Source organism: Prionailurus bengalensis, chromosome B3 (genome assembly GCF_016509475.1).
Source record: "Prionailurus bengalensis isolate Pbe53 chromosome B3, Fcat_Pben_1.1_paternal_pri, whole genome shotgun sequence".
NCBI lineage: Eukaryota > Metazoa > Chordata > Mammalia > Carnivora > Felidae > Prionailurus > Prionailurus bengalensis.
The window spans coordinates 352,579-371,538 of record NC_057355.1 but is presented as its reverse complement, the minus strand read 5'-3'; the positions used below and the strand labels follow the sequence as shown (position 1 = coordinate 371,538).

General features: G+C 59.3%; 1 protein-coding gene across 1 annotated transcript; it reads right to left on the bottom strand.

The window, feature by feature from the left end:
- Positions 1 to 148: 148 nt before the first annotated feature.
- On the bottom strand, positions 149 to 18,838 carry CHRNB4 (cholinergic receptor nicotinic beta 4 subunit). Its single transcript, XM_043554567.1, has 6 exons — positions 18,674 to 18,838; positions 14,375 to 14,523; positions 8,070 to 8,114; positions 7,858 to 7,967; positions 3,831 to 4,779; positions 149 to 952 (listed from the first exon to the last, which is right to left on the bottom strand). Exons 1-6 carry the CDS (start codon positions 18,726 to 18,728, stop codon positions 812 to 814), a joined length of 1,449 nt encoding a protein of 482 aa, XP_043410502.1. The 5' UTR covers positions 18,729 to 18,838; the 3' UTR covers positions 149 to 811.
- Positions 18,839 to 18,960: the final 122 nt, after the last annotated feature.

Below are 18,960 nucleotides of genomic sequence, written 5' to 3'. Positions count from 1 at the left end.
ATCTGGGAGCGAGACCCCTGAACCTGGCCTTGATAGAAAGCGGAACGTGACCAGAGCTGTGGGGAGGGCCATTGTTTCAGGAGGGGAGCCAGGGGTGGCTGCTCAGGGGAGGGGCATCGGAGCTTGAAGCAGGAATAGGAGTCATCCATTCACTCAACAGACATTTATTAAGCACCTGCTGCGTGCGGAGCCGCGTCCGAGGCCCTGGGGATGGTGCACGCAAACGAAGGTCCAGGTTCCTGCTCTGACAGAGCTCATGCTCTAGCGGGTGACGCGTGGACAATGAGCTGAGGAGGGCTCGAGGCACCTGGGGGTGGATCGGAGCAGAGCCCTGGACGGTGCAGCCACCGCCGGAGCTTGGGAGGCACCGGGGGAGGAAGGTCTGGGTAGAAGGTCCAGCAAATGCAAGGGCTTTGAGCCGGGAGGGTCTGAGAGAAGACCGGCGAGCCTCGCGGGCTGGCGGAGTGGAGGGTGATGGGGGGGTGGAGAGGTGGGCGGGATATGGCAAGATTCCTGGTACACAGCGGGTGCTGCAGTGGTGGCGTCCCCATGCCCCGCGCGCGGGGACGGAGCCTGGCCGAGCTCCTTCTGCCGCACTTTGCTGGGGCTCCTCCCAGGCCTTCGGAGAGGACGGTCCAGGGCTCCCATCTGTCCTCCCCCGGCCGTGGCTGTTTGAAGGGGCTGATGGCTGATGGACTCAGGTACTTGGGGCCTCCTCAGCCGTCACTCAGGAGGAAGCAGGAAAGTGCCCACGTGGCCGCTCGTGTCACCTCACCCCACGACCCCGGGGCCCCGGGGCACGCAGGGCAGCTTAGGGCCCCTCAGAGGGTGTGTGGGTCTGGAAGAGGGGAGGTAGGAAGAGCCCCACTGTGCCGAGCACACACACAACCACAAAGACCCACAGGAACAGCCGGTCCACCACCATGGCCACGTACTTCCAGTCCTCAACGACCTGTGGGCAGACAGAGGGGCCGGTTACAGGTGCCCAGACCTCCCTGCTTCCACTCCTTCGCTCAAGTTGGGCCCTCACTATCGGGCAAGGCCCCCCCCCCGCCCCCCCGCAGCCGGAGTCACCTCTGTGCCTCTCAGGTCCTCAATCCCCTCCCCCCAGCATGGCAGGGCCCCCGACTGTCCAGGAAGCCTGGGCTAGAAAGGTTATTAATACCACACGTTGTGACTCGAGAGCCCAAATCTGTTGCAAATAAGAGGGACGCGGCCCGGGAACGCAAGGCCCCCTCTCTTATGTTCACCCTGAGCTGCGTGGGGGGCAGGCAGTGGGGCCTGCAGGACCCCTGGATGCCCTGCTGCTTAATCTGCTCGCTAGTTCCTGTGACTGGGGCCCAGCCTCCGCCTCCTCAGGCCGCCGTGGGGTGTGGGGCCTGCTGTGAACCCTGCTGGCCTCCAGAGGCACCGCCACCTTTGCCTGGGGGACCCAGGGCCTGCTCTGTCCCCCCGGAACGCCCCCCCCGCCCCCCCCACCCCGGCCCCAAGCTCACAGCTGCCCGTGTGGCCACTCGGCCTGTCTTCCCTGCTGGAAAGCGGCCTGATCAGAACCCAGCAGAGGCTCTGGGATTGGAAATGTGGGCAGCAGCGGACAAGCTGACGTCAGTGACCCAGTTTGTCCGGGTGCCTCAGGGGTGTGCGTCTACCCTGCAGAATAGTCCTGTGTCAGGCAGCCCCCACACCCCAGCCACACTCACGCCGCCTGTCCCCAACAGCAGCGGCTCTCCAGGTGGGCTCTCTCTGGCTTGCTTGGGTTTCGTTTTGACAGCCCTAATTTCGGATGACTTCTTTTTCAGTGTGTGCGTGTTTTCCCCTCTTTTTATATTTGTGTGCTATTTATAGTGACCAGTTGGTCACCAGGCGGGTAGGAGTGCTGAGCACGAGGTGTGCAGCCTGGGCCGGCTTTGGGGTGGCCGTGCTCGGCGGTGAGGGGAGAAAGCCCAGCATGAGAACGTCGACCACCCAGTAAGTGCACGTGTGCTCAGTGCAGGGGAGGGAAGTTGAAGGACGTCAGAAAGATCTGCATGCGGAGCCTGGCTCCGCCCCGTGCCGGCTGTGTGACCCTGGGCAAGTCAGTGAGCCTCTCTGAACCCGGCTTTCCCCCTTGTGAAATGAGGTCGGAGTACGTGCCACTTCCAAGGGATCCTGTCAGGTCCTGGCAGGGCCCCTCGTGTGTGCTTGCAGCTCAGTGACCCGCGATGATGGTGGGGTGGGGGGGGTCCTGCCTGGCTGCTCCCCACAAGAGGCTTTTAATTAATTGAATTAGAAATGGCCAGAGGGCCCTGAGTGTCACAGGGGTGGCGAGACCTTCAGAAGAGAGCACTCAGGGCGGGTGCACGGGAGACCAGTGCTGCTTGACTTGCACGTACACCGGGATCCCTGGGGGTCTGCTTTAAAATGCCGGCTCCGGGTGCCTCCCGCACAGGCCCTGGCTCACTCAGAGCGTGGCTCCGGGTGGGGGGTGGCCCCGAATTGTGAAAAGTCACCCAGAGGTTCTCACTTAGCCAGCAGGGCCCCCTGCTGCGTATTCACATCTGGGACCCAATAAATCAGGTGATGCTGAGCCACCCAGTGGTCTTAAAGGAAGCGCAATCAAATTAATTTTTGAGGAGGTGAAATCTGATGCTCCTCTGGAGCTTTAGGCACCGGGCTGTGCGCCTCGTGGCCTCGTGGCCTCGTGGGATCCGGTGAACACGCAGCTCCGTGCCAGCGGGGCCGGGGCTGCGTTTCTCACGCCCAGGACCCCAGGCCGAGCCACTCGCGCTCACGTCCCGCTTTCTGTTGCTTACGATTCTCTCCTTTCTGTCTCACAGTGTGATTTTGGAGCTTTCCCGGCCCGCTCCTGTCTCCTCGTGCTACTGGAGACCAGCGTGTCCCTTGAGCGTGCGGCCAGTGGGAGGTGAGACTAGGATGTGCCCTCTGTGTTTGTGCAGCCGTGTGCCTGTTGTACAGACCTGTTCAGAGGCTGGTCTGAGAAGGTGTTGAAGTGAGAATGTTCCCAGCACCGTGGGATGTGTGGGGATGTGTGACAACCTCCAGCCGTCGCCATCGTGTTCTGCGTTCGGTTATCACAGGGTCATCCCGTGAAGTGTCGTTTGTTCAGAGCCATCACTTGAGACGCCTATGCTTTAGCGCCTGTTGCTTTGTCCTGTGAAAGTCAACTTCACCTCCTTTTAAAATCTGTAACTGTCATCGCCCTACCTGACATCGTTACATTATTAACGTAGCGATGATAACGTTCTAATCGATGTTTCTGTACTCCTGAAAGCCCTCGTGTTTGTAGGGGTTCTGGGCCAGCCGGACGAGGATGGGAGCCGGTGCCCTCGGTGTCCGTCCCGCCCTCGTCCCTAAGGGGCTGACTTGGGGCTCCTGCCTCTCCTCTGTCCTGGGGCTTTCTCCAGCACGGGGCTGCTGGCTGCACAGCCTGGAAGCGATGGGGAGTTGATGCCCGGGGGCCACCCTCAGCCCTAGGGGTGGGTGCTGATGCCCCCTAAGAGGGCCTCCCGTGGACTGAGCCCCCATCGCCCGGGGCAGTCACCGGTGACCGGCCCGCCCTCCGCAGTCTCTCTCCTCCTCACTGTGCTTCCTGAGCTCACTTCTCAGGTAACGTGTGTCCAGGCCCTCACCTCAGTGTCTGCTTTTGGGGACCCCGAAACAAAAAGGGAGCCCTGGTACTTCCTTCCTCTTTCCCAACGCACGGAGCTGCAATAAAACTCAGGCCAGTTTGGGACTCCGTACTCCAGCCCAGAGATGGGGCTCTCGTCCCCTGTGAGTGCGCTGTGGGGAGTGGGGAACCGGCGGGGACAGGGACCGGGCTAGGGACTTACACTCTGGTCTCGGTCATCACTCTTCATGTGCTGGGCAATAAAGCTGACGCCCTCCAAGGCCTCCTGCACATCCTGCTGGAACCTCCCGGAAGACCTTGGCCGGAAATCCTGGAGGCCTGCGGTGCGGGAGCCGGAGCCGCCCGGGGACTGGGGAGCCGCAGAGCACGCGGAGCTCCCGCAGAGGCTGGAGGTGCTGGCGGCCTCGAGCGCGGTCAGGCGAAGCTGGCCGGGCCGGGGGGCCCTCGCAGGGCTGCTGTCCGGGCGCTTCATGAACAGGAAGGTGGGCAGCTGGCGTAGGAAGCAGCGGCGGACCCAGGGCGCCATGGTGTGGGTGCCGGGCGAGCGGTGGTGCACGTTGAGCACGCACACGCTGGTGACGATGGAGAAGGTGACCAGCACCATGGTGAACATGAGGTACTTGCCGATGAGCGGCACGTCCAGCGAGGTGGGCGGCACGATCTTGGAGATGAGCAGCAGGAAGACGGTGAGCGCCAGCAGCACGGAGATGCACAGCGTCATCTTCTCGCCGCAGTCGGACGGCAGGTAGAAGACGAGGATGGCCAGCGAGGTGATGAGCACGCAGGGGACGATGAGGTTGATGGTGTAGAAGAGGGGCTTGCGCCGGATGATGAAGTCGTAGGTGACGTCCACGTAGCTGGGGTCCCGCGGGTTCACCGTCCTTCGCCCCGGCAGCGCCACGATGTCCCACTCGCCGCTGGGGGTGAAGTCGTCCATGCTGGCCGTGGGCGACTTGAGAACCATGTCGATCTCCGTGTGGTCGTAGGTCCAGGAACGGAACTTGAGGGTGCAGTTCTGCTGGTCGAAGGGGAAGTGCTTCACCTCGATCTTGCAGGCGCTCTTGTAGATGGCGGGCGGCAGCCAGAAGATGCTGCCGTTGGAGCGGACCACCACGTTGGTGTAGAGGGACACCTCGTAGGTCCCGTCGGCGCTAGAGGCGGGGACAGGAGAACGGCGTGAAGTCCGCAGGCCTGGCCTTCTCTCAGAACTCGCCAGCAGGCCCTGAGGATCGTTTCTCGCCAGGCATCCTTCCTTCCAGCCTCTGGTGCCCTCACCGAAGAGGCCGCCTTCCAGAAGGCCCCCCCCACCCCCGTCCCTCCCCACCCCCCAAACCCCGTCACTCCCCACCCCCCAAACCCTGTCACTCCCCACCCCCCCCACCCCTGTCACCCCCCACCCCCCGTCCCTCCCCACCCCCCCACCCCCGTCACCCCCCACCCCCCCACCCCCGTCACCCCCCACCCCCGTCACCCCCCCACCCCCCCACCCCCGTCACCCCCCACCCCCCCACCCCCGTCACCCCCCACCCCCGTCACTCCCCACCCCCCCACCCCCGTCCCCCCCCACCCCCGTCCCCCACCCCCGTCACCCCCCACCCCCGTCACTCCCCATCCCCCCAGCCCCCCCACCCCCGTCACTCCCCACCCACCCACCCCCGTCACCCGCCACCCCCGTTACTCCCCACCCCCCCACCCCCGTCCCTCCCCACCCCCCCACCCCCGTCCCTCCCCACCCCCCCCACCCCCGTCCCACCCACCCACCCCCGTCACCCGCCACCCCCGTCACTCCCCACCCCCCCACCCCCCCACCCCCCCACCCCCCCACCCCCCCACCCCCCAACCCCCGTCACTCCACATACCCCCCACCCCCGTCACCCCCCACCCCCGTCACCCCCCACCCCCATCACTCCCCATCCCCCACCCCCACACCCCCGTCACTCCCCACCCCCCCACCCCCGTCACCCGCCACCCCCACCACTCCCCATCCCCCCACACCCCCGTCACTCCCCACCCCCCCACCCCCGTCACCCGCCACCCCCATCACTCCCCACCCCCCAACCCCCGTCACTCCCCACCCCCCAACCTCTGTCACTCCCCACCCCCCCCACCCCCACCCCCATCACTCCCCATCCCCCCACCCCCCCACCCCCGTCACCCCCCACCCCCCCCCCCCGTCACCCCCCACCCCCCTTCACCCCCCACCCCCCAACCCCCGTCACTCCCCATACCGCCCACCCCCATCACCCCCCACCCCCATCACTCCCCATCCCCCAGCCCCCCCACCCCCGTCCCTCCCCACCCCCGTCCCTCCCACCCCCCCACCCCCATCCCTCCCCACCCCCCCACCCCCGTCACCCCCCACCCCCATCACTCCCCATCCCCCCACCCCCCCACCCCCGTCACCCCCCACCCTCCCACCCCCATCACCCCCCATCCCCATCACTCCCCACCCCCCACCCCCATCACTCCCCACCCCCCCCACCCCCGTCCCTCCCCACCCCCCCCACCCCCATCACCCCCCACCCCCATCACTCCCCATCCCCCCACCCCCCCACCCCCGTCACCCCCCACCCTCCCACCCCCATCACCCCCCATCCCCGTCACTCCCCACCCCCCACCCCCATCACTCCCCACCCCCCAACCCCCGTCACTCCGCACCCCCCAACCTCTGTCACTCCCCACCCCACCCCCCCACCCCCGTCACCCCCCACCCCCGTCACCCCCCATCCCCCCACCCCCGTCCCTCCCCACCCCCCCCACCCCCGTCACCCCCCACCCCTATCACTCCCCATCCCCCCACCCCCCTAACCCCCGTCACCCCCCACCCACCCACCCCCATCACCCCCCATCCCCGTCACTCCCCACCCCCCACCCCCATCACTCCCCACCCCCCCCACCCCCGTCACCCCCCACCCCCATCACTCCCCATCCCCCCACCCCCCTAACCCCCGTCACTCCCCACCCCCCCCACCCCTGTCACCCCCACCCCCCGTCACTCCCCACCCCCCAACCCCTGTCCCTCCCCACCCCCCCACCCCCGTCCCACCCACCCACCCCCGTCACCCGCCACCCCCGTCACTCCCCACCCCCCCACCCCCATCACCCCCCATCCCCCCACCCCCCCACCCCCGTCACCCCCCACCCCCGTCACTCCCCACCCCCCCACCCCTGTCACCCCCCACCCCCGTCACTCCCCATCCCCCCACCCCCCCAACCCCCGTCACTCCCCACCCCCCCACCCCCGTCACCCACCACCCCCATCACTCCCCACCCCCCCACCCCCATCACCCCCCACCCCCATCACTCCCCATCCCCCCAGCCCCCCCACCCCCGTTACTCCCCACCCCCCACCCCCATCACCCCCCATCCCCCCACCCCTGTCACCCCCCACCCCCGTCACTCCCCACCCCCCCAACCCCATCACCCCCCACCCCCCCACCCCCCAACCCCCCAACCCTGTCACTCCCCACCCCACCCCCCCACCCCATCACCCCCCACCCCCGGCACTCCCCACCCCCCCACCCCCATCACCCCCCATCCCCGTCACTCCCCACCCCCCCACCCCTGTCACTCCCCACCCCACCCCCCCACCCCCGTCACCCCCCACCCCCGTCACCCCCCATCCCCCCCCACCCCCCGTCACTCCCCACCCCCGGCTGGGGTCTTCACGTGCATGACCTTAGTGAGCCTCACAGCAAGGAGCTGGGTTTTGTGGTTACCCCATTTTACAGATGGGAAAACCGAGGCTCAGGGAAGTGAAGTGACACTACCAGCTAGGATCCGAACTCAGGTCTGTTGTCCCCAGACCACAAACGTGTTTCGTGCTTCCACTGGTAACACTGACCTCACAACAGTCTCTTGCTCCCTGTACGCTATTTACGCATCGTCAGCCAATGCTACCAATGCCCAACGTTGACAAAGCAACTGAGGGTCAACGAGACAGTATGGAGGGCAGGGAGAGCCCTGGGGTGGGGTGCAGATGCCAGCCCTGGCCCCCCAGCTGTGCTGGATGAGCGAGCGAGGCCCTCCCCTTCTCTGGGCCTCCAATTCCCCGCTGGTGACAGAGGGTGCCGGCTCTGCTCATTCTAATTCCTCTTCCAGCCTCACAGCCTAGAGGAGCGAGGGAAGCACAGCTGAGGCCCGGGGCTGACTCACGACCTGCCGACCCCCAGAGGCTGGGGCTGCTGCCCCGGCCTGGCCCTCGCCGCCTCGGCAACCCTGCCACTCACTTGTTGTAAAGCACAATGTCAGGCAGCCAGATGCGCTTTGCAGGGATCCTCAGGATGTTCACGCCTTCGTAGCGGGAGCTGTTCCAGGCCAGGCGGTAGTCGGTCCACTCCTGGGCAGACAGGCAAGGCCCTGTCACTTGGAGGTCCGGAGCCACCGAGGGGCGGCCCTGGAGGAAACGCCCCCCGCGCTGCGGGGCCTGGAGGACACTTACCTGTTTCAGCCAGACGTTGGTGGTCATGATCTGTTCCCGCTCATTCTGGGGAGGGAAACGGGGCTGTGAGTTCGCCGGTAGGGGCCTCACGCTCGCTCCAGGGCTGTGTGAGCACCACCCCCCCTGCCCCCAGCCGCACCACCTCTCTGGTGGCTCAGAAGGGTTTCACACCCAGCGCGTCTGAGACAAAGCTTGTGACGGTCACCCAGATCCGGTCGTCCACTGGCACTGCCTTCCCCGTGAATGGCACCCCCAGCCATGACCCCCACAAGCCAGACTGGTCCGCTTCTTCCTGTCTTGGCTGCCACCACCATCTGTCACCTGGACTACTCTAGTGGCCTCCCTCTGGTCCTCCTGCTCTGCCCCAGCCTGCCTTTAGCCTCTACTCAGCAGCCGGGGTGATCCTTTTTATTCTTATTTTTATTCTTCTTTAAGTAGGCCTCATGCCCAGCATGGAGCCCAACGCGGGGCTTGAACTCATGGCCCCGAGACTACAACCTGAGCAGAGATCAAGAGTCGGACACTTAACTGAGTGAGCCACCCAGGTGCCCCCAGGGTGATGCTTTTAAAAGGTTCTTCTCGACGTCTCAGACTATGTTGTTCCACTGAAACCCTGCACTCCCTCCCATCCCACCCAAAGTAAAAGCCAACGTCCTGCTCAGGGCCCCATGGCCCTGCTCCGTCTGCCTCCCCGCCCTCCTCCCTCAGCTCTAGAACCTCATGCTCTCCCATCTGCTCATTCTGCTTCAGCTTCTTTCTTTGCTCCTGCTGCTCTCTCTTTCTGGAAACCCAGGCAGCTAATGTCCTCACTTTCTTCAGGTCCTCCCTGACCTTCCTGCACAACACAGAACCTTGTCTCTCTCCCTCTTACCCTGCTTTATTTTTCTTCATGGCTCTGGACACCATGGCTGCTGGATGCCATCTATGTGTGTGCTCTCTGCCATAGAATTTAAGTTCCTTGAGGACAGAGGGCACCTGGAGGGCTGCCTGGGATGTGTCAGATACTTGGTGAATATTTTCTGAAGGGCATAAGAGTCCTACCACAGTAATTCAGACCACCATAATCCATCTCTCACCTAGACCACCGTAAGACCCTCCCAAGTAGTCTGTGTCTATTCTGCACCCCGCACTCCCAACATCCGTCCTCCCTGTGTAGCCAGGTAAACTTTCCCTCTCAATCCTGTCCCTGCTCGAGTCACTTCTGTGGCTTCCTTCACATACATAGTAAGAATCTAACTCCTCCAGAGGGTCTGCAAGGCCTTGCCAACTGTCTCGGCCCCCTTTCACCTCCCCATGCCCCTTTATTCTGTGCTCTGCCCACCCCCTGGCCTTCCTTCCCCCTGTGAATGTGTTTACAGTCTATACCATTTTCCCTGCCTTCTCTTCACCAAGATAACTTCTAGCACCTTGATCTCAGCTTGGGAGTCACTTCCACAAAGAGCCTTTCCTGAACCCCCACCTGGGTAAAGATATCAGTAGGATGAGTTTCAACTGTGACTAACAGAGACCCAGGGTAACACTGGCTTAGAGAAAGTTTACAGTTTGGACATATATAGTGGTTTTGCTCTACAGAATCCTTAGATACCCATGTTCCTTCCAACTCTCTTCTCTACCACACCTAGAGTGCATGGTCCAGGCATGGTCCAGTGCATGGCTGCTAGAGCTCCAACCATTGTGTCCACATTCCAGAGGTGGGAAGAAGCAAGAGAAGGATGCGTGCCAGTTGTCTTGTTTTACTTAGAGTATTTAGACCATTTACGTTTAATGTAGTGCTGATTATATTTGGGTTTAAGCCTACCATCTATTTCCTGTACATTCCCTTTTCTTTTTCTTGCTGTATTTTAATTATTTTATTATGCCATTTTCTCTGTATATTAACATGACTCTTATTTTTTTTTAATTTTGTATATGTTTTTATTTATTTTTGAGAGAAAGAGAGACAGAGTGCGAGCAGGGGAGGGGCAGAGAGAGAGAGGGAGACACAGAATCCTAGGCAGGCTCCAGGCTCTGAGCTGTTGGCACACAGACTGACGTGGGGCTCGAACTCATGAACCACAGGAACCTGACCTGAGCTGAAGTCGGACGCTTAACCGACTGAGCCACCCAGGCACTCCATGACTCTTAGTAGTTACCCTGGTGACTACAATACACATATACCTGATGTGTTAGAATCTAATATAGATTAGTGATTACCACTTCCAGAACAGGGGCAAGAACTTTAGAACATTTCAGCTCCATCTGTCCCCTTCTGACTTGTGGGTCAATGTTGTCATTATTTAATTTCTGTATTTAATTACAACCTTGTGAGTTATTGTTTTATACTGTCAATATTAATTTAAATTCGCCCATACATGTACACTTTCTGTTGTGCTCATCCTTCCCTACATTCCTGTGTTTCCTTCTGGGGCCATTTTCCTTTATGGTTAATGCCTCCTTTATATTGGGTCTTCTTATGTTAAATTCTCTATTTTTTGCTCAGAAAACATCTTTACTTAACCCTCATTTTTGAAGTTCTTACTGGGTATCCACTTCTAGGCATGCAGTTTTTTTTCTCGCAACACTTTTAAGATGTCATTCAGTTTCCTGGCTTCCGTTTTTATCTGTTGGTGTTATTATTGCCCCCACCCTGCCCCCATCCTCCCTGCGGGGACCACTTTTATGTTTTTCTCTTTGTCTTTGGTTGTTGGGAGTTGGAGTAAGATGAACCTGGGCATGGTTTTCTTTACATTTATCCCTCATGAATCTGTAGCCTCATGTCCTTGGCCAGTTTTGGAAAATTCTACCAGCGTCACTCACACACTGTTTCTGTCTTATTTTTTTTTTTTTAATTTTTTTTTCAACGTTTATTTATTTTTGGGACAGAGAGAGACAGAGCATGAACGGGGGAGGGGCAGAGAGAGAGGGAGACACAGAATCGGAAACAGGCTCCAGGCTCCGAGCTATCAGCCCAGAGCCCGACGCGGGGCTCAAACTCACGGACCACGAGATCGTGACCTGGCTGAAGTCGGACGCTTAACCGACTGCGCCACCCAGGCGCCCCTGTCTTATTTTTTATTTTCACTTCTCCTGTAACTCCAAATACATGTGACAGAACTGACCCTTTTGTCGTGTACTACATTATATTCTTTTCTGTGTTTTCCATCCTTTTTTTCTGTCATTTGTTGATTTATTTGCTATTTGCCTCTCCTCCAGTTCATTAACCTTCTCCTGTGCTACATTACCCCCATTAAACTCATCCAATGGGGGTGCCTGGCTCTCAGTCGGTGGAGTGTGCGACTCCTGATCTTGGAGTTGTAAGTTTCAGATTAAGTAATTCTACATGTTGGGTGTAGAGATTACTTAAAGATAACAAAATCTTTAAGAAAAAAAAACCCCGTAATGAATTTTAAATTCTCCATATTATAATTTTCTTGAAGGTGTAAGTATTATTTTCCTTTTAAGAATATTTATTTACTTAGAAAAATTAACCTATTATTAAATTCCTTTATTATTTATTTTTAATAGTGGTAAAATACACATAACATAAAATTTGCCGTGCTAATGGGAGTTGTTTTAAAGTCTGTGCTTGATCAGCCCAATATCTGAATCGTCTGTGGGTCTGTTTCCATTATCTTCTTTTTTCTGTCTTTTCTTATTTCATCTTGTCTTTTTGTGTACCTGGTCCATTTTTATCTGACTTTATATGCCTCCAGGGAGTACTGACTTTGGCTTATTGGCAGGCAGTTACAGGAGGAGTAGATCATCTTAATCTAGTTTGTGACTGAGCTGGTTCAAAGCAGGGTTAGTTTTTGCGAGGTCTGGTCTATTTTTGATTCATTTGTACTCTTATGGGTGGTCTTTGCAGGGTCTCCACCAAGGCCTCATCTCCCCATCTCATGGGGCTCAAACTCTGGCATGTGTCCCCCAGCCCTGTGAGAGCACCAGACATTCAGCTTGGCTTCCAACCTCTTAGCCCCTCAGCCCTGGGCTGTTTACCGCTCTTCGTATGTGGGGAAAAGTACCAGAGACCGAAGGGTCACCTCCCAGAACCTGGTTCCTCAAGTCCTGGCTGAGCTCTCAAGAACTTCAGACGGTTTTTTGCAGGGGGAGGCATTTTTGTACAGCTTTTCTAGTTGTTCTCACGGACAAGGTGTCTTTTAAAACATTTTTGTTTGAAGTTGAGGCATAATTTACACACCGTGAAACGCACAGGTCTTAAGTGTACAGTGTGATGACTTTTAACAAACATATTACCCACACAGCCCGTCTCCTTTCAAGGCGTATCACTCAGAAAGTTGTCGTGGACCTCTTCCTGTCCCTCACTCCCGTTCACTCCCCAGTGGCTGCTGAACACACCTGAGGATACCAGCCCAAGACCCCGGCCACCCCAGGGAGCTGCTTCTGAGGACTTGCCTGCCTCACCCAACACATACTCCTTGCTTTCCATCTAGAAACTGCCGTCTTTAAACTGGTCGTGCCCATAATCCTCCCTCCTCGAAAGCCTGACCCTGGAATACAGAAGGTAAAACCCCTAGAACTGAATATTCGTTCTGTGCACAGCTTTCAGGGTGATAACAGCACACAGGGGGACACTCCCAGGCGTAGGGCTGGAGGCTGTGTTCCTTCCTTCTGGTAACTTCTGTTATGTCACAGGGACCACGGAGTAGATTTGGCAGGGGGCAGCCTTAGCCTGGAGGCATGACCAGAGCCACCTGCCTGCTTCCCCTAACCAGGGCAACAGCTGCAAGGTGGCAGCTGGGCTCACCCCATTACGCAAAAAGCCCTTGGCTGGACAGTAACAGACACCAGCCTGGGCCTGGCCTGAAGCCCTTATTCTTTTCAGTCGGCCTGCAGAGGGAAGAAGGACAGAGAGGCTTTCTGTCCTTCCCCCATTCTCGGGCTGTGCTTCCTCCCGGGGCTCTGCTTGGAGGGGCCGGGTTTGTGGGGGCCGGTTGTGCTCGGGAGAGAGAAGGCAGCCACCTGTCCCCAGGAGGTTCAGCCCCTCGATTATCTCCTTCCCATGACCGGACACAGCGCCTTACAATGCTCCCCTCAGAGCTACTGCTCGGGACAGGGTCCAAGCCCGTGGGTGGGGACGCGGGAAGGGCCACACAGGGAAGGTTAACTGTGGACCATGGTTCCTTTGGACACCCCCAGCTCAGAGGCCGGGGTGGGGGGAAGGGGAGCTCCCTGATACCTCAGCCTCCTCAGCACCCCTACGCCTGCCCCACACCCACACATCAAGAGCTGACAACCTACTTGTGAACTCTGCAGCCCGTTCCTCCTTTCCAGGGCTGCACAGCTGCCCTCCTCTGTCCGGACTCTCGCCCACTTGGCTGGGCCCATACAGCAGCTGGTCCTGTCCCACCTGGGCCTCTGCAGGCAGTTCCCACAGCCCAGCTCCCACCTCCCCCAACAAGTGGGGGAATGTGAGGTCATCTATTGAACAGGCCAGGGGAGGCGATAATAGGGTAGGGCTTCGAGGACGAGGAGGAGTTTCTGGCCATGCTGGAGGCCCACCTGCTAATGGCAAGCCCGTTCGCTGTCTACCCAATGGTCGTTCCCCCTCCACATCTCCTTTGTTAACAAAACCATGACTTTGTTAGATGTTGGACACTCATGAGCTTCACGGACCCTTCTCCAGCCTCCTTGCCATGTATCCACAAGTCTTAGCCAACTCTGGGTAAGGCCCAGGCATGAGCTGTGGCCCCGGATGCCTACAGGGCAGGTCTCTGGGACCGTTTTCCTCAGACTGAAAACGACACCCAAGAAAGGATCCGCCACAGATGTTATCATGTGAGGATCTTCTGTTTGGAGCGGTGGCCACAATCTTACGATCATGGGGGAGAAGCGGAATCACAGAATCCTGCCATCACGGACAGCAGCCTCGGGTTCTGACACTGACATTGACACCATTGGCCTGCTCTTTTCTTGGGTTGTCCTTACTGTTTTAGCCACTTGTACTCGGATGTCCTGTGACTGGGGAGTTAAGGCACTGTCATCAATATAGAGATCGTGGGCTAGCAGGTGGCTCCAAGCTGTGGACTAGTGTGCACAGACGGGCAGGGCACGCCCAGCAGAAAGAACACACACAAAGGCACAGACTGGAACAAAAAAGTCATGACTTAGAGGCAGTCGGGACCTTCTGAGTTTAGGCAGATTCCTTAATTTATGCATGTGGAATAGGAGCGGATGAATAATCTGAGCTTGTCTACGAGTCTGGGAGAGCTGGAGGTGAAACCCTGCACCCTCTGGCTTGGCTCTGCCCCCCGCGCCCCTCCTGTGCCTGGAGCCGGGGCTGTGGAGCCATCGCTGTGGGCACCTACCACGCTGATGAGCTGGGCCAGGGAGAGCTGGAGCTGGATGGAGATGAGCTGGGCAGAGCTGGTGGCCGGGCGGATCAGGTTATTGTAGCGGGTCTTGTTCAGAAGGTCGTCCACGAGCTTCTCCTCCGCATTGGCCATGCGGCAGTCCCCTGGGAAGACACACAGTCAGCCCTGCTGGGCCCTGAGCGTGCTGATGCCTGTCCTGGCGGTGAAGGGGCCAGCTCTGGGCCAGGGCGTGCAGGTGCCCTCCGGGCTGGCCAAAGCAGCAAGGTGCTGGCAGGCCCGCGCCTCCACGGGACCCCGTGCATCCAAGGTGGAGCTCAGCTCTGTCCCCCATGAGCTGCCTCTTCCTCTCCCACCTCCCTCTGGGATGAATGGCAGCCCGCACGCAGATGGTTAGTCCAGAAACTGGGTGCCTCCAAGCGTCCATCCTCCCCGCCCGCCCCTCCTGTCTTGTACCAGGTACCATGTTACGTGCCTCCGTAACAGCAAGCAGAAAACCAGAAATGACTCCCGCCAGTTTCCAGCGCAGTGGAGGGGAGATGTTACTATGGGCTCTATGTGCAGAGTGTGGTGGATGGTGGTGCCTTCACACGGAGAGAGCAGGGCTGACTACGGGATATTTCCTGAGTTCAGACCTTCAGGGTGCAAAGTGCCTTTAAAACAGCGAATGTCGGGGTCCCTTTGGCTCCTGGTCTGGAGCTTAAAGGAGAGGCCTGGGTTCAGAGCCGTAATTAAGATGCGGGGAATGCAGCCTCCTGCAGGAAGCCTGGCCTATCCATGGGCCCCCCTGAGCCCCCGCAGCCCTAGATCTCTTGCCAAGCGGTATGTGGGTCTTTGTCCCAACTCCTTCACACATCTGGGAGTGAAGGTGAGGTTCCAGGACTTGGTCTTGTTTACTGTGGCATCTGGGAGAATGTGTCAGCACTGGGCCGAGGTGGGGGTGGTGCCCTGGAAAGAGACTCTGAGGAAGGTCAAGGACACTGGAGCAGGAGAGCAGCAGGGAAAGAGGAGGAGTTGTGCAGAGGAAGCAGAGTAGGGGCAGGAGGGCAGGTGGGAGGAGGACTGGGGAACTGGGAGGCTAAGGAGGTGGGAGTGAGGCTTCCAGGAGGGGCTGGGTCTTCTCAGGGTGGGATTCAGATTACATCCTTCTCTGCAGGGCCTGCTGGCTTTTTGCCAAATCCCTCCCTCTGGGTGGGGCCAGTGGGCCCGTGGTGTGAATTGCCCGCTAAGCAAGTCTGAGGTGGACTCCTGGGTGGGGGTTGGGCTGGACACGTGGCCTGGGGAGCAGCCGCCACTCCAGTCTGCTCTGTGCACTTTCCAAGTCGCTGCCTATCTGGAGCACATGCAATATTTAGTGCCTCGTGAAAGATGCTCCCGGGTGCACCTGCTACCCGCCATCCCTCCCCCAGACTGCCTGGGGCTGTCCAGAGGGGGTCCTCTGGATGCTTGGCCTAGATTCTGAGCTCTGCCTCTCAAACCCTTGACCCCTCCCAGAGGCCAGCTGTTTGAATACCCCGGAAGCCAGTCTGTAGCCCCAGGCTAAAGCTCGGTCCCTCCCAGAGCCCCTCTTTAGTATGTATCTTTGGGCTGACCAGTCATTTCAGAAAGCTGGGGGGGGGGTGGTGGGTATCACTTGCTTAAGCCCATCTGGCATTTCTGAGGCAGTTCTGGGGTCAGAATCTGCAGCTCCAGGTCCTACAGGATGGGGACGCTGGAACCCACATCTCTGCAGCCCCAGGAGGCTGGTCCACCGGGTTCCTGACAGGCCAGCGCTGCTCTGTGGGCTGTGGGGGCTTGTATTCCAGCTCTGAGCCCAGTTGGGACATTCCGGCTGCTCCCCTTTGGGGCTGTGTTGCCTCCTGGGCATTCAGCTGGCCTGAAAGACCCTCCCCAGTCTTGAGGATGGGCTAAAGGTTTTGAACACCTTAGAGCATTTAGTCCAATTCCCTGGTTCTCAGCTGGGGAAACTAAGACCACGGAGGGGAAGCCCCAGCAAGTCAGAGGCAGAGCCAGGTCTCTGAGCCTCTTTCAGAGAAGGGGGCCTCCCTGCCCCCAGTGCCTTCTTTCCTGCCCTCGCTAATTCCCCCCAAAGGAGACTGCCCCTGCAGAGGCCCTATTGGTAACCAAAGCCGAGTGTGTGTTCATGCCCATGCCTGTGTTTGCGCTTGTATGTGTGAGTGTGTAGGAGGGGGTGGGAATGACCAGCAGGGCTGCTGTGGGCTGGACTGTACTCCCCAAAAGTCTGTGGGAGCCCAGAACAACACATATTTAGGTTTTCCACTCTGTTCTTTTCTGCCTCTGAGTTCAAAAGACAAGGGACTGACCTCTCACCCCTACATGACAATGGTGGTCCAGAATGAGTGGAAGCCTCCAGGGCACCATTGGGGGGGGGGTCACCTCCCAGCCCTGGGGCATACCCTGTTAACCAGAGAAGCCACCACTAGGGGTCGGTCATGACCCAGTGATTCTGATGAGTCGAGGCCTGACCTGTCTCTGTCCAGGGCCTGGCCTTCCAAGGCCTTTCCTGGAAACACTGATCCAGAGCAGAAAGGGACTTAAAGTCTGAGAAGAAGCCGTAGCTAGAATTCCAGACTCTGTTGAATGTGTATACAGGTCGAAAAAGCATGATTTAAAAATCTAATATAGGAAAACTGAAAAGATAACACCTACCGTTTGGATACAAACTAGGGAAGGAAGAAAAGACCAACAGCATACCCTTGGCATGTTGGCATCCAAAAGGCAGAGTGATTTTCAGTTTGGGGCGTGTGGTCTTAAGTGACGAAAGGAACAAGAGATTTGTATTTTTAAAACGTGGCTATAGATTTTTTAAAAAAAGATCGAAGTTTTTACCTTTTACAAAAAGCTCACCATATATTATCAGTAGCTTCTCCAGTCATGTGTAAGAATCACCTGGATGCTTGTATAAAGGCAGGTTCCCTGCCTCCATTTCCGGAGATTCTGATGCTGTGAGGCTAGGGTGGGGCCCAAGAATCTGCACGGGGTAATTCTGATGCAGGTGGCCCCAGGACCATCCTTAAGAAGTAGCTGACACACCCGAGTCCTCAAGTATGTAGGCAAGGTGTATTATCCCTATAGAACAGATGGGGAGGGGCGCCTGGGTGGCGCAGTCGGTTAAGCGTCCGACTTCAGCCAGGTCGCGATCTCGCGGTCCGTGAGTTCGAGCCCCGCGTCAGGCTCTGGGCTGATGGCTCAGAGCCTGGAGCCTGTTTCCGATTCTGTGTCTCCCTCTCTCTCTGGCCCTCCCCCGTTCATGCTCTGTCTCTCTCTGTCCCAAAAATAAATAAACGTTGAAAAAAATTAAAAAAAAAAACAGATGGGGAAACTGAGGCCCAGAGAAGGGAATGGCATGGGATCACCCACCAAGTGGTGACGGAGCCCAGACAGACACATTGAGGGGCGACACCACCTTTGGCGAGAACTTCGTTTCCTTATAGGAGCTTGTGTGTCCTCTCCCCACCGCACCCCAGTGGGGTGTCTCTGTCCGAGGAAGGTGTAGTCCTGGTTTTCTAGGCTAACTAGGGCTCAGAGGACAAGCTTGGGTGGGGCGATAGGAGCTGAAAGAGTCGTTGGAACTCAGGTGGGGGAACTGAGGCCCAGAGAAGGCAGTCCAAATCACATCTGGACTCTGCCTGGGAAGGGCTGTTTGGGTCTCCCCTTCAGGCGTCAGAGACTGGAGAGGACCGGTCCACTTTGCCAGCCTGACCCAGCCTGACCCTGTCCAATCCAAGCCAGCCCAGCCCCAAGGGTCGGTAACCAGGAACAGTGGTGTCTTAAAAGTGTGTTTCTTGGGAGACCCTCCCCGCAACTGCAAAACTGGAGATTTGGGCAAGTCCCTTCCCGCCTGGGCTGAGTTTCCCCGATCTCTACCCTACCGGCAGGGAGCCCCTCTCAAGGCCGAGCAGCGGGGTGTGCTCCCTGGCGTCTACACCTGGCAGGCGACGAGCCTGCTGGGACCTGAAATCGGTGGCCCGCAGCCTCCCCTCGCGCTGGTGCAGGGCCCGTGCCACTCGGTCCCGGCTCAGCCCAAAGGTACTCGCCGCGGAGGCTGCCCGGGCAGGTGCACAACTCCCCCCCCCCCCCGCCCCGCCCCGCACCTCACAGACCCACCGCCCTGGCCCGCCCCCGAGGCCTCGGCCAGTGGGCTCACCCCGCCCGGGCTCCCGTCCGGCCGGGACCACCTCCGGCCGCTCCCCCGGGCGCCCGCACCCTCCCCTTCCTCCCACCTGTGGCCATAGGACCCGGGCGCCCCTCCCTCCTTTCCCGAAAAAGACTCACCGCGCCGGCAAAGGGCAACCAGGGAGAAAAGGACCAGGGGCTGCGCACTCCTCATGGCGGGCGGGGGCCGAGAGGCAGCCTCGGCGAGCCCAGCTGTCGGACCACTGGGGCGCGGGAGAGCCGCGAGCAGCGAGGGAGCGCGGGTGCCGGCCTCGGAGTCTGACGGCGCCGCCGGCGGGCACTAGGACCCAGCGGAGAGCCCGGCCGAGCCCCGCCCACCCGGGAGGGGCGGGGCCGGCTCGCGCTCCGGGACCTGCGGCCGAGGGGGGTCGCCCCCCGCCCGGCTC